The sequence below is a fragment of the Periplaneta americana genome, chromosome 15 (assembly GCF_040183065.1).
Source record: "Periplaneta americana isolate PAMFEO1 chromosome 15, P.americana_PAMFEO1_priV1, whole genome shotgun sequence".
Taxonomy (NCBI): domain Eukaryota; kingdom Metazoa; phylum Arthropoda; class Insecta; order Blattodea; family Blattidae; genus Periplaneta; species Periplaneta americana.
The window spans coordinates 116,658,010-116,674,467 of NC_091131.1; the positions used below are offsets into that span (position 1 = coordinate 116,658,010).

The window sequence follows — 16,458 nt, forward strand, 5'->3', positions numbered from 1 at the left end:
AAAATAATTTAATATTCTGATGATAGGAAATTGCGCACCAATATCACCTTAAAAGCATAATGCAATAAGGTTTTGTTATGTAATATTAGTTACAGTTGAAACATATACCTAGGTAACTTTGCTTTGTACTGTAATATTGTTTTGATTAGTTTATTGATTACTTTTATAAGGCTAAAGATACCATCAATATTAATTGCAACTTACCATGTCATACTTAATCTCTTTCTTTGGGATGTCACTTTCTTTATGAATGATGTTTCATTCACTTAATATAGTATAGTATTACTATGAAATGTATGTGAATATTCCTTCTTAACTCTTTATTATGTTATTAACTGCAATATTAAGAAACTGGTGTTAGTACTTTGTTTTACAGACAATATAGATGATATCAAACAGGAAATAGTCATATAAAATAACGACATAAAATTTCACGTTCTGTTTGAAGTTTGTACACCACTGTTTTCTTAATCCAACAGGCTCTTTATTCATATACATAATCCTTGCTCCTTCCATACCTAGCGCTTGATGCCCGTGCACGACATCAAGGTCAGAAAAATGCGCTTGCTTTGATATCACTGTAATAACTGATGTGACCAACAACACATAAAGCATTAACAGACTATGTCTGAATATCAAATCCTCAGTTTATTCGTAAAGTGGTATTGATGACGACACCTGTGGTGGTTATGAGTCTTAGCACAATCAATCAATTGTATAAAAAAATCTTGATGTGACACTACTTTTTACAGGTTCGTCCTCTCATTCCCGAACTACAAAACATCCAGCTCCACTTGGCTCCAAGTTCTGTTGTGAGTTCAACTGCCCTGTCAACTCCATGCAGCACCACGGACTCCACGCTCACAACCATAGACCCACAGCAGTGCTTGACAATGGATTCCACAGATCTCTCAGCCAATACAGTGCAGGTACTGGGTGTGTACACCACGCAACTCCATACTGTATCTTCTGCATTACCAGCTGCCCTGCTGGTTGGAGATGACAACCTTCCCTCTACAGAGAGCTCTGGAGATGAGACCAGTGATGTCGACATAGACATTTGACAGTACCATCAACAGATGGCACCTCCAGGAGACTGAGAAAGAATGGACATTTTAATTCCTCTTGTAAGAGTGGTGCTTTTTAGCTTTTTAATTTTTCTCGTGCTAAACAGATGGGGAATACAGGTATAAACGATAGGAGTGATGTGTCAAATCTTACACTTGATTTCTGAAAATATGTAAAAGATATATCAACTGGTAAAAAATTCGCTTGAAAAAGCATTGACTTTAGCATTCCTAATACTTGATCATAAAATTTATTTTAATTCTCCTAGATACACTCCTGAAACTAGGAAAAGGTGACTCACTAAGGAAAAATTAATAAAAAGACCACCACCATATTGAAGACAGGATTTTTTTCTCATTGCCAAACTTTCAGAACAGCCCCAAGGTTCACTCAGCCTCCTATAAAATTGAGTACTGGGTCTTTCCCGGGAGTAAAAGGCGGTCAGAGCGTGGTGCCGACCACACCACCTCATTCTAGTGCCGAGGTTCATGGAAAGCATGGGGCTCTACCTCCATGCCCTCCAAGTGCCTTCATGGCATGTTACGGAGATATCTTTACCTTTTTTTTTTTTTTTTTTTTTTTTTTACCACCACATTGAAAGAAAATAAATTAAAATTAGAGTAACTGGTCATTCTCAGTCATGTAGTTGTTGCTGCACTTGCAATAAGCCAAGTATTATGGGTTGAAGCTCCACCTACTGCAATGGATCTTTAGATAGAGAAAATCGTAAGTAACTATTCGCATGCATAAGAAAGTAAAGCTGTTGACCCTACGCAATATAATTGTTGAATATTGAAGATTCATTCATTCATGATTAGAGGCAAAATTCTGTTCAGCTGTTACTCAATCCTCAATCTTTATAACAGATATTACTACAATGTGATTGTGGAAGCGTCTGAGAGACAATAGTGGGAATATATTGATTCAAAATCGTGCTGATTCACACTCTTGTGTGTGTATAGTCATACTTAGTAATTACATTTATATACAAGGTGTACAAAGTTGAAGATATACATCAAATTAAGCTGAGCCCATTTAAGAAGAGCTAATGACTTAGTTGTTAAGTGCTTGGCATTGTAAACCAAACCAAATATCAAACTATAAAGATAAACGACATTTTTACCACGATAAATATTTTAAAATAAACAGTGTCGTGTAAAATGGCACATAATTCTCATGCATTTTAGGATTTCACATAGCAGCTAAGAAACTTCTGTTTATTGTGAAGTTGTGTCAAATTAATTTAATGTGACACTTTTTTATATCGATTTTATCCTCATCTTAATGCAAATATTCCGAAAAATGGAATAGAATAAATGTCATGTAAATGATAAATGCGTATTTTCGTCGAACACAGAATAATAAGACCATATTTTAAAAAAAGTGAAGTTTTTCAGAAGAGCCTATAAATTCAGAAAATTATCATTTCTGACTGATTTTCTCTACAGTTATTACTATTTATGTCTTTCCAACAATGAGAGAAGCTTCATTGCTTCAATTATAATAATATTTCTTGTTACGTATTTTACATGTGGTCATATAACACTTAACAAAAATCATTTAAAACATGCTTCATAGTCATAAATTTCACTTCAGTTTTGACAGTAGTGGTAAATACTTAATACTTAATTTAAAAATAAGTGCTGTTCAATGCGTAATATTGATTGTAACATTTTCTCTTATTTTTAACATAAATTCAGTTCTTTTATTTTTCCATCATTTTTTCCTATGGAGACATGTTGAGAGTAATGAAATACATAAAAATTGGTGGAGCACTGCAGGCGGCACTTGTTTCCACAATCACCTTTAACACCTCTTTTAACGTACGAGGGCTATTCTTAAAGTAACTTCCGCTTATTTTTTACAAACCTGTGAATGACTTTACAGAATTAGGTTACAATACATTTGAAAGTATACACTCTTGTTTATTTTTCCACATAGTTTCCAGTCACATTGACACACTTGTCATAGCGTTTGACGAGCTTTGAAATTCCGCAATCGTAGAATTCGGCCGCCTGCGACTGAAGCCAACCTACGACGCTGGTCTTCAACTCTTCGTCATCATCAAAGTGCTTCGAGCCAAGCCACGTCTTCATGTGCATGAAGAGATGGTAGTCGCTAGGCACCAAATCTGGGCTATAGGGAGGATGATCCAATACTTCCCAGCTGAACTCTTGCTGTTTGGTCGCAGTACGATGCGCTGTATGCAGCCGAGCGTTGTCATGCAGGAAAATCACCCCAGAGCTCAACATGCCATGACATTTGTTTTGAATGGCCCTTTTCAAGTTTGTTGGTGTGTTACAGTAACGGTCAGTGTTAATTGTGGCATTCTTCTCCAAGAACTCCACTAGAAAAATTCCTTTTCTGTCCCAGAAGAGAGTTGCCATGAGTTTCCTCATGGAAAGTGTTTGACGACATTTCAATATTAAATACTTCAGAACTTGTTTCACTGCGATTATAACACTGGTCGACAAGGTTTTTGTAACATGGATGAAAATAGGCATTTGAAGTCGATTCCCATGTGAAAATGTTCCATGACCCTTCGTTTTTTTTTTAAATCGTGAAAATATGGTAAATAAAGGGAAAATAATTTTTAAAATGTGGGTTACTGTATATTGCAGCTCTTACAGAGTATATTGAAATCTTTTTTGCACACAGTTTTACTTCTTTTCATTCATGAAGATCTGGAAGGAGCTCTGAGTCATTAGCTTTATGCCATATTTGTGAGTTTTACTAAAAGGTAGGATGTTTATCCCTTTTCTTGCTCTATTACTCTAAGCATCAGGCCAACAGGAAACTACTAAGAAACTAATATTTCATGAAGAAGTATTGATATTTTAGTTTCAGTTTGTATTTGGTTTTGCCTGGGAGAAGAGCTTTTAAGTAAGTGTCACCTTCTTTTTCTTGTAATGGAGAAATCCTGCCATGCGTGTGTAAATTCACCAGAGTCTGTTATATATGTGCGCAGTTTACAGTGCAAAGTTAGTGTCGATCATTAACAGAAAAAGCAAAAGAAGTTTATTACAAGTATTTTGAATGCCGAGCTGCATAACATATGAATATTTATTCAGTAAATAAATGGTGACCAAACTCGAACTATTCCTTTGCTATTCTGATGGTCTGACTTGAACCAACTAGCCATGCTGAAGACTGTTATTTCTAACAAAACTGGGAACCATTCAAAAAGACTGGCTGACATGTACATTTATTATGAGGCAGTACATCTCACTTGATATGTGTCAGAGAACGAACAATTGTTTGTATGCACCTGAAGTCTGATTAGTGTAATATGTAGCTAATTGGCGATGTATACAATGGAGGGGGAGAGGAACTGGCCACCCTACCCCATTATCTCCTACCTAGTTGCCTGATAAGTAGCTCTGGCCTTCTATGCCCGAGGTTGCGGGTTCGATCCCGGGCCATGTCGATGACATTTAATTGTGCTTAAATGCGACAGGCTCATGTCAGTAGATTTACTGGCATGTAAAAGAACTCCTGCGGGAAAAAATTCCCGCACACCGGCGATGCTGATATAACCTCGGCAGTTGCGAGTGCCGTTAAATAAGATATAACATTGTAACAACATTGCCTGATAAGTGGTGCCTTGTTGGTATCACTTGTAAGGTTGAAACCTGTCTTCGGACAGTTGACTAAACAACAACAATTCAAAAACAACAAAATCTAATGTTGTGTATCCTAATGTTTCATATAGTATTAAACATGTACCACATGGACATGACCTCCCCAACCCTAATTCGCCTTCACAAGTAGAAGAATCTCTCCACGAGAAAGCAGATAGATGAATCATTTGACTCATATAGGCTACATCCTTTGATCCTAAGAGTGGAAAAGGTTTTGCTTGTCTCAGAAGGCTGTTTCTAAAGCTAAGTGATGCGAAAGTGAAAGAGAGAATATTTATTGACCCTCAAATGAGCAAACTTATGCTAGATAAAGACTTTCAGAAAAAGTGAAGCTCTTAGGAACTTACAGCTTGTACGGCCTTTTATGCAGTAGTTAATAGTTTTCTTCCCAATAATAAAGCTGAAAATTATCAACAATTAGTGCAAGAACTATTAGTTAGATATCAACAATTAAGAGTCGAATGTCGCTAAAAATATATTTCTTCCAATCCCACCTCGATTTTTTTCTTTTTGATTTCCTGGCAGCAGCTCGTGTTTCTACTTATAGTATACCCAAAGTATTTGAAGCTGTTGACTTGTTCTACTACCTCTTTATTTTTCTTTCGATAACCATAGTCTTCGTCTTGTTTGCATTTATCTTCATATCATACTGCTCACAGTTGTCATTTATCTCCAATAGCATATCTCTTAGTATCATCTCCTCTTCTGCTCTCTCTCTCTATAAATAGCCATACCTACCGGGGTACCTATATACTATATAGGCTTTCATTTCAGAACTTCCCAGTCTAAATAACTAATTATTTAAATTGAATTCAGTCTATACAAAAAACACGTCAATTTAGATATTGGGGGGGGGGGGAGAAGTCTGAAACCAGGCTTAATTGCAGTTTAGATTTCACCCCCAGCCATCCCCTTCAGAAATTTCAAATGGCACCCCAATATTTTTATACTTAAACTAGTGGCTTGTGCAGCAAATACTGCAAACTAAGTCCATAAGAAGTTCAAATAAAAATTTTCATATTTATTTCAATGAAGAATACCAGACATTTTGAAAGATATTTGCTTCCATAATAGTGAAACATACTCCCTCTGAATGTTTTTTTGTATGCCAAATACTTTTCCTTGAAACAATCCGTCTTTAGTTCTTGAGTTTCAATGCGTAATCGCAAGTAACACTGTCAGGACGATCAGCGAGTTTTTCATGTGGGAGTAATGCAATAGGTTAATTCCATGCGTGACTCACACTACTTTTGAGACAACACTTTCATTTTTATAGGTAATTTTAATAGTGTAGGAACAAGCTAACAACAATATGACAATAGCATATGATTACATGATAAACGTCTTATTTTTTTTTTGTATTTTTGTGCAATTATTTATTTTTACAATGTCAGCAGTATACATCTTAAAACTTAAATGTGACTCACTCTACACAAAAGGAAGTGAATTTTAAGAGGTGTTTAAAACTTTGTATTTCTTCCTCCTAGATATTCAAAAAAATATTCTGATATGAGTATGACATTCAGAAAGAAATGTAATTTACAAATAATAAACAAGAATACAAAAAATGAAATTGATTAGTACACAAAACTCAATTTTAGTGTGTGACTCTCACTACAACTCCCTTGTGACTCACACTACACTTCCTGTTTGGGAGATGACTGATTTGACATAGGCCGATATAAATCTGTACAATGACTGTTATTAATTATAAGTAAAAATTAACATTTTATTACTAGGCCTAAGCAGTTTAATATCTAAATCAGTCTTCCTAACCCATTACATAATCTTTGAAACTATAATTAGAAAATACATATCTCATGTGCTGATCAAACATTGGCTCTGGTAATTTGACTGTGATGTTATTCTTATCAATATCAGCTATATCATCCATCTGAGGCCATGAAAATTTGTTGAACTCTTTGTCAAATCTCAGAAATTTTACTGTAATGAAAGAACAAGTTGACGAAACAACTTGTCCGACAAAGTGTTTGATTGTTTTCTTCCCATGAAATGGAACTAAAACCCATTCACCAATGTTGTATTCTCTTTCTGGTATGAGAGAAGGGTTGTTACTTTGCATTTCTGAACCACTGTGATTCACAACTTCGATTCTACCGGATATCAAATCAACAATTTTATGCTGTTTAGGGTTTCTTGAAACAATGGCAGCTTTAATTTTGTAGGGCGAAATTTTCTCATAGAAGTGCATTTTACGTGTTTCAGGGATATTCACAATTTCAGTCTCATTTGGAGCCTAAACCTTGTCCAACTCTGTGACTTTAGCATTGACTTCTTCTTGTGATACAAAGAGAATGGTAACATTAGAACAAATGTTCTTAGCACATCCTGCAAACTCTTGCTGTTCTGGGATCTATTGTTCTTGACATAGTGGCCTCTCTGACTCTCTGTTTGATGGATCCACCAAGACCATCAATTGCGCCTTTACCATGGCTAGTAGCCGAGAAGTGCCACTGAAATTGACCAAAACGCACAGTTCCAAGACACAAGGAGTATTTTTGTTTAAAATGTTGTGCACTTCCATCTGATTGATATATGACTTGCTTGATATGTAACTGTGGAAACATCTTATTTATTGTATCAATAATTGTATCATTGAACACTGCTACTGCATACTTATTGTGTTGCAAGTAATCGGATACAACAGCTATGGGTAATGATACAGAGGAGCCTTGATATTTTAGATAAGCCATGCAAGTGTAGAGTGTGCAGGAATTAGATGACCAATGCGCTGACTGTATTTCATCCTGGTAGACAAAAGCATAGTTCTCACTAAAGTCAATGTGCATTAAAACCACATTGTCCTGAATGTTATTCTTCAGCATTTTAAAATTTTGTGATTGCTGCTGTTGTACAAATACATGCTGGAGAAAGTTTGGGAGTTTAGTTTCTAGTTTGTGAACGATATCATCTAGAGTACCACATACTTTTTCTCTGCCTACTGTGTTTGTTTCATCAGAAATCCACTGTTGGTAAGATATGTCTGTGTTCCAGTCGTCATCTGATACTGAACTATAGGCAGACTGTATCAAGTTATGGAAGTTTGCCAGTTTTCCACATTTATTACAGGTCTGTAACATGCATTCCTCAGAGGCCTCAATACACACTAGGAGACGTACAAAATCAGATGTTGAATTGGGCAAAAATGAGCACATCTTCAGAAGCAAGTTAATGTTTTCATGATGAACACACAAACACAGGTTCGAAGAGGTTTCAGATCTTAAACATACATGTTTTGGCCTAAGCTCACAAAATTTGCTACGTCCAATAATAATTTCTGGATGTAGATTTTTTTAATTGTTCATAAGTTTCACCTAATGTAAGAAATAGGTATCGTTTTTGCACTTTTTGTTTGCCATCTGCATTGCGAATAACAGCAAAGTCTTTGTAACCTGGGGCTTGGTAAGATGTTGTGTCACAATTATAAAATTGTAAAACTGTCTCTCGTGCTTTTTCTAACATGGTGTTTGAAGCACGTTTCTGAGAAATCAGTTCTGTACTTGATGCATACTCATGAAAAAGTTTGCAGACAACTGCTCTGTTTCTTAGGACTATTAGGGAGATTTTTCTTGACTTTGGCAATTGCTTTGCCATATGAACTACGTGACTTGAAAACTTTACTAGGTGATTGTTTTGGACTGGTATTTACTTGCACTTCTTTTTCTCTCGGTATCTTCTCATTTCTTCTCTCTTCTTTCTTCGTAGATCTTCTTTTCGCTCTATTGTCATCGTTTCCTTCTTCCTTTTTCGTGCTAAGTTTTGTTTTTCTGTTTCTTTCTTTCGAAATTCTTCATACTTCCCTAATGTCCTCATTCTTGCTCTTTGTTCTGCTTTACGCTGAGCAGGTGTTTTGCCATTACTGAAAGAAATCAATGGTAGGTATAATACTCAATTCATGTTTCATTGACAGAACATTATTGATCAATTTTGTAAAATATTATTTGCATTTATTACAAGTAGGAATGGAAAATAATGTCCAACTAACAATATATTTCACATAATATCTCTTTCTTAAATGAAATCTAATTTATTCAAACTTTTGGCTGTGACATGCTAGAGCAGTGTGACTCACACTACAAAAATAGTTCATAACAAAAAACAATTCCCAATGATGATTAAATGAAAGTGATTATGTTCAACAATTGTGCCCAATGCATAGTAGGAGGAAAAAAATATATATCATTTTAGTTCTAATTTTAACTTTGTTAACTAAGAAAACCGTTGGTTTTGTGTGACTCACACTACATGTTACATCCTACTTTTAATATTAAGATGTGCTAAAGCAGGTCCAGGATATGAAGTAACTGATTATATCTTTCAAAACTACAAGGTTAACGATTACTGAAACTGTTTTAGAAAGATCAAAATCTTATTCATTTACCTGGAAATCAAGTTGAGAAAGTTGTACTTCACTTGTGCATATGTGTTCCTTATGGAGCAGCCATTGTCTCTTCACAGTTTGGCCAACATAACATGTGTCTACCCGAATTCTGTAGTTATGTTCTGAAAATCCCAACTTTGTGGGATATTTTTTCAATGAAAACATTTCATTTGTTTTTTTTTTTTTTTTTTTTTTTGTTTTTTTTTTTTTTTTATCAAAATTAGCCTATTGGTGTACATTTGCATGGAATTACCCAGTAGCTATTTCAGGTCATTGCGGATTGTAGGTGAAAGTTAAGAAAATGTAAGGTTTGTCATGCTTTGAACAAAAGACTTAGCATCTTGGTATAGCTGCTGCATGTTTCGTGAACTACCCTGAAATGTAGAGGGCAGAATCACTTTTTCCCAATAAGAGAGGTTGCTGAGGTGATCAAGAGACTATAAAAATCTTGTAGGCCTCTTATTTTATCAGTAAGTAATACCTTTTGGTCTTTTCTTAGCAACTGTAATTTTTGCGCTTCCTCCAGACAATACTGATCTACCAAATACTGCTAATAAACGAACACAACTGTTACAAGAAATGTTCAGTGGTATTTGTAGCTTCAGCTTTAATCAACAGTAACAACAATCGAGGTTGCCAGGCAACAATATGAAACAATAGATGTGAAATAAATAAATGAGGTATATAAACAATTGAATGCTCTTTCATATTTAAGTATAAAAATTTAGGGGTGCCATTTGAGGTGGCTGGGGTTGGGAGGTGAAATCTAGAATTGCAATTAAACCTAGTTTCAGACTTCCCCCTCAATATCTAAATTGACGTGTTTTTTGTTTAAATTGAATTCATTTTAAATAATTAGTTATTTAGACTGGGAAGTTTTGAAATAAAAGTCCTCTATATACTCTGTGTGTGTGTGTGTGTGTGTGTGTGTGTGCGTGCGTGCGTGAGTTTTTTTTTTTTTTTTTTTTTGGTAGCTTTTACTGACTGCCAAATTCAGCAGGAAACTTAATTCCCTTAATTCCCTTCCATAGGGACCAAGTGAATTCAGTTATCTTGTGTTTGTCCTCTGTTATCTTATCATCTCAGGCCATGATCTTAGCTAGTGTACATACTGTCCATCTGAGTGGTTATATCTCAGGGTCAGCAAAATAGGACAGTTATTTAATGGGGCCCTTTCCTTTAAATTATTTTAAGCAGTTGTATAATATTACGTAGAAGTTCCGAACAAGAAATGTTTTCAGGAAATGGCTAAGACTGGCAGCCACAAGCCTTTACAGAAAGACCAGCAGAAATGTGTGGGGGAAACTGGGATGCGACATAACCACTTGGCTGGACAATAGTATGTGCTGCCATCTCTTGATGTGACAGTCAAACAGACCGCCAGCTCTTGTGGGTAACATTCTTTCTGTTTCACAGCACTACAGTCTGGCAAGTGATCATTTGCATAAGTAGTGAATTATTTACTTAAGGAAATGGAGAGAATTTCACATGAATTTCAGTTTTGTTCTGTACATGAGGTTAGGAAAACCCAGTGCACCAGTTGTCTCATAGCAGTCTCGCAGCTCGGTAAGGATGCCAGTAACTTAGGTTTGCTTTAAGCTCAGACCAGGACACAGTGCATGGGTTTTCCTTGTCAGCTGTACTGTGCTGACTACACAATTCTGCTGGCACTTTACATTGTCAGTCTCAGTCAGCTGTCTGAATTGTATAGAGAAATACATATTTTTAACCACGGTTAACAGTACAGCAACGCATTTTTCTCATTGAAGTCATATAAGTTGTGTTTATGCAAGTTTCGGCAATGCTTTCCAGAGACTACACAACCATCATGACATTGTCATGTTTAATTATTTAATAATTGTTAATCATCATCATCTCCACACTATAGCCACACATGGGCCTTGGTGTTCTCAACAATTCTTTTCCATGTTTGTCTTTCCTGTGCCTTCCTCCTTCAATTTCTTACTCCCAATGCCACCAAGTCATCTGTCACACCATCAAACCATCTGAGCTTAGGTCTTCCCTTTATCCTTATCCCTCCAGTTTCATTAAAAAGCAGCTTTTTGGCTATTTCGTCTAATGATTGTTAATAAGGATGAAATAATATGGCTGATATGCAGTATGAGTGAAGATGAGCTCCAGCAAGTGTCTCAGAATTTCATACATCACTGCAACATGTGTATAAAACGTATTGAATAGGGTTTTCTTATGGGAACAACCCCTTTTTTCGCTAGCGTATCCCATTGTCCTGATAGAGAACTGTGGGGCTTGTTTTTATCCCATATTTAGAAATTAGTGGCTGAAAAATCAAAACTGGGAATATCAGCTGTTATTTTACTATAAATATCAGTCTCCATCATTGTTGGTGACATTGTAATTCGCTAAATTGGCAACATTGGAGATGACACTGAATGTAAGTGACGCCATTCACCTGCCAGCTGTTCGCAGTGTTCTAGGGCAATCAAAAACAAGATGACTTTCATTGTATCCAACTGTCAATAGGATGAATGAAATGTTTGAAAGTTTTTTTCCAGAATCCAAGGTCGAAAATATTTTATATATTTCTGCGTTTCTGTGTGAAATGTTTCATTCTACTATCAGGCAGATAGAAGGCAAAAAAAATATATTTCGTTAAGACAGAATCGTTAATAGAGACATTGATTGGGGAGACTGAAATGAGAAGTGATTAACATTTTACAACCATCACTGAGTTGCTTCTTGAGTTGTCAGGAGGAAGAATTCATTAGCGAGAAGATTTTCTGAAACCATTAATTTCTATAGTGGGCCTAAATGTTTATCATACATAAAAGAGTGGTCATATTATATTATCCTGAAAGTAGATAGTATATCCTGGTTAAATTTAAGAGTCGGTTGTGCACCATTAACATGGGATAGTGTTCTTAAAACTGTTCATACTATAAAAAACTTTGCTACCAGATTAAACACTGTTGGATCTCATTTCTTTGATGAGATCACGACTATGAAAAATGTTTTGAATTCCAAAGAAAATAATGAATTGAAGGAAATTCTTAAATCAAAACATATAGATGAAGTCTAGATGCCTCTGTTCAAAAGTGTTAAGGGAGAGCTTCCAGATTTAAAAAAAAAAGTGATAATAATAATAATCCATGGTGCTACAGCCCACGAAGGGCCAAGACCGACCAGACCAGCCTCACGGCCACATGCTGAAGCAGAGGTGGACGATCATCCAACCAGAATGGCAGTATCATGTGGTTAGCATGATGAGCCCCCAGCCATTATAGCTGGTTTCCATAACCGGATTTCGCTACCTGTCGTAGCTTCCCAAGTTCATCACGATGCTGGGTGGGCACCGGTTCCATACACTGGCCGAAATTTCATGAGAAAATTTCTTCCCCCATGAGGACTCGAACCAGCGCACATTCCATAATGCGAGTACTAGGCAGGATGCCTTAGACCACGACGCCATGGTGCAGGACAGGTTAATTATATGTATCCCCGATACAAATGCAAATGTTGAAAAATTGTTCTCCTGCATGAACCGACTGTGGACTGATGATAAAAACAAGTTGCATGTAAGGACAGTAAAATTAGTGTTTATTGCGAATGATGATAAAAACAAGATGCATAAACGAAAATTGTGCTGAAATCTCATGGAAAAAGGGAATAATGATTAGGTCGATTTACACTTTGAAGAGAATAATATGAGAAGCTCTCTAAAGCAATAAACTCAATATGCAAATTTTTCGGTTGAAACATTTGTGTATTTGTGTACTGAGCGCCTCCATTATGACAAGAAATCTATTCTTCAGGAAAGTACTGCAAGACTGATTCTGATTTATAACAGTATATTCTCAGATGAACCTGCTTTGTAAGTACATTTTCATACATGATACAATTACAGTAAATCAAATCTATTATTATTATTATTCACTACTAGACAATATTGCTGTGAAATAATAGGAATGTTATCTGCGAGAGCTGGCAATCTGCTTCCCAAGGGATGGCAGAAGTGGCAGTCTTTTAAGCCGCGTACACGTAGCAAATGAACAAAAAACGAATGCATTCGCTGGCTGAATTCGGAACATGTGGACATTCCAGCAAAGGCGAACTGATCATTGGTTTGCCTTTGTAAGTGATCTGTCGCTTGTCGGTACATCAAAGGAAATTACTGTAAATTAAATTATGGTTTATTTAACGACGCTCGTAATTGCCGAGTTATATCAGCGTCGCTGGTGTGCCAGAATTTTGTCTCACAGGAGTTCTTTTACATGCCCCTAAATCTAGTGACATGAGCCTGTCGCATTTAAGCACACTTAAATGCCATCAACCTGGGCCGGGATCGAACCCTCAACCTTGGGCACAGAAGGCCAGCGCTATACCTACAGCGCCACTCAGGGCAACCCATCAAAGGAAGTTTGTATTCGCTGTGGATGAGATTTGTCACTTTTTTGTAGTTCGTTGTAGGAGCAGACATAGCAGTTAATATAATTTCACCAACTCTTACTAGTATGTCAAAACTGGAGTGGACTGAAGAAGATGTCATCATCAAAGGATTGTATTTATGCATGGGCCAACTTGAGCCGTGGTCCTGGATGGCAAATTTTTGGGATTAGTACCATACTCGAGCTATGAAAATTTGAGAAATTTTATATATGCGCACATTTATGACAAACATTTTACATTAATTTTTATATATCTGAACTATAGATATTTTGATACTATATCCGAACAAGATGTAATGAATTACCTATTAAGTAAGAAGAAGTAAGGTTGATTATAATATACCATGATTATAATTATGTTCTCTGACTTCTTGTGGCATCCTGTCTCTTGGAACCACCAGATATTAGTCGCGCAGATGGTAAATGACCTTAATTCCGTGGTCTAGAGGAAAATCTTTAATTTGGGACTCCACTTGCGTTGACACTCTAGCTCCATCTCACTTGCCGAATTCCTCCAGAAGCGCAGCATCTGCTGCTGAATTAGCCGTGAAAAATAAAGTCAATAAATATGCTCATCTTTTAGACAATTATATCTTTGTCCCTTTTGCTGTGGAGACCTTCAGTCCTTGGAGTCATGACGCTAAAGTTTTGGTATCTCAAATCGGCCAAATTTTGATCTCTATTACTGGTGATCGTCGTTGCGCTGCTTATTTGCGTCAACATTCAAGTATTGCAATTCAACGCGGAAATGCAATGAGCATTTTGGGTACTCTTCCCGAGTCCAGCCCTTTGGATGAACTCTTTCTCTTGTAACATTTATTTAGTATTCTGTTTAAATATACCAGTAAAGACTTTATTTCCACCGCCTGCTCGAACGCATCCATGTATCCAATGGTTGCTTATACTGCCTGCTCATTCAATGATCAAACATGTGACATGAATAGAAAAAAAAATTGTCACTAGATGGCATCTCCTACTGGCCATTGAAGTTGCTTGTGGATATAGGTCTTATGCTTTATGTTTGTAATATGTGATTAAAATATTACTTTGTTTCACAACTCTAATAGCTTCTTCTTCCTCTTCGTTAATATATTATATTCTTTGCTCTTGAAAGAACAAGGAAACCGGAAAACTTTTTCTGTGCTGAACTTCCTTACATTACTAAGTAGAGGTTTCTAATGGTTATTATTCCTAACACACTTCAATATGTTACACTGACACAAAATAAGTTGAACAACTTTTTTTTTTTTTTCCATAGTTTGGAGCAGACATATGGATGAACATAGTCAGATCCATCTATATAGAAAGCCAGAGCCTTGGATCGTCAACCCTGTAAATAACTGTTAAGCAGAAGCCTACAATACAAAAGCACGTGTTTGTGTTAATATCGATTTTCAACGTAAATAAATGTTATAATACAAGTGTGTGTCGATTAAATTATGTTCGTGGTCATACCAAATTTTCATTTTTTATGTGTTATAAACTAAGTGCGTACTGGCAATAAAAGCAGGACAATAAATGAAAACAAAAAAGCTGCAGTCTTTGACAATTTTTACAGTTAATGATGACAAAGTGATTGACAAGTCTTCTAGATATTAAGTATTTTATAAACTACATTTTTATAGTCTTATTTGTGGTTTGTAGTGTAGCAGAAATGTTGTTCCAGCCAAATTGTTATGTCTCACCTGCTATATATTTCAATATAGTTACTCCATTGATTTTCAAGTTCATTGTAAACAGCTATTTTGTGATCCGATATATGTTGCAGTTTTGTTGAAGATCCGGAATGTCTGCTATATGTCAGAACCATCTATAATTTGTAAATGCACTCATTCTGTTCGTTTTCAAGGTTTGTTTATTTTTTTTTTCTTGTAATTAGTTATAAACATGTTTCATTTCACTTCGTATTTATAGGATTTAAAGTTCACTAAATTTACGTTAATTGGCACATACTTAATGTGATGTGTTTTGTTACATATTATGTTAAAGGTATGTTTCTGCACTCTTTCATAGATCTTTATATTTGATCTAACTGTATTTACATCTTCATACTTTATTATAATAATGTCAATAGTTTCCTTTGCGTATAAATATATTTTTTTTGTATAGGCTAGTTTACATTCTTAATTTGTTTTCTGTAGTTATATTTATTTAAAATTATATTGAAAAAAGTTTATAATAAATCATTCAGGATAACAATATTGTTATGATGACTGGCAGGTTCAACCAAAATTGGCTTGCTAGGCATCTGAAATATTTATAGAAAAGTACGACAGAATCACATAAGATTAAAATCTATATGATATCCTAGACCTTTCACGTCAGAGGTGAAACACCATAAAGCAGCAAAACATTGTCAATTTACTAGCTACCTATTGGTTAATTGAATGAAATAGGTTATTGCGAAATTACGTCGTTATTGCATTACAGAATTATTTATTTTTAGTACAAGTAACATTTTTTATTTATATACTCTTGTACCACCAATAAAAAAACACGTATGCTTTTAATTTTTTTAAGTGACACAGTTTTTGTGTGCAAGTACTTACACACTATTCTGAAACTCAAAATACCGGTACCATTTTGGATTCCATAATAAATTACGTACATCAGTTCTCCGAATCTTGATCATATGCACTTACTTTTATATAAATTAATGTCGAAAATGTACACATGACAACGAAACCAAAGCACTATAATGTCAAACCTCGTGTTGTATTTCGCCTCTGCCCTTGCCTCCACTCAATGTTTCCAAATGTACGCATGATCCGGCTTGTAACTGAAGATGGCTCTGACATAATATATTTCGTGCTGCCACCTACCATTTCAACGAAAGCAATGTTAGAATGGTCTTTTGAGAAGGCAGTATAAGTAGCTATCAGATGTGTTCAAGCAGGCGGTGTTTATTTCACACTGTGTCGCA

At 35.6% G+C, this 16,458-nt stretch overlaps 1 protein-coding gene across 3 annotated transcripts in view; it reads left to right on the top strand.

Moving 5' to 3' along the window:
* msl-2 (male-specific lethal 2) overlaps nt 1-15,614 on the top strand; it is a 31,873-nt gene extending 16,259 nt beyond the window's left edge. For 2 of the 3 annotated variants that reach the window (XM_069848030.1, XM_069848031.1), the window contains one exon: nt 753-1,407. In XM_069848030.1, coding sequence (XP_069704131.1) covers nt 753-1,064 — 312 coding nt within the window. In that variant the 3' untranslated portion in view covers nt 1,065-1,407. Of the gene's footprint in view, nt 1-752; nt 1,408-14,793 lie in introns of those variants that run through there. The other variant, XR_011336211.1, reaches the window with a different exon arrangement.
* The last annotated feature ends 844 nt before the right edge of the window (nt 15,615-16,458 follow it).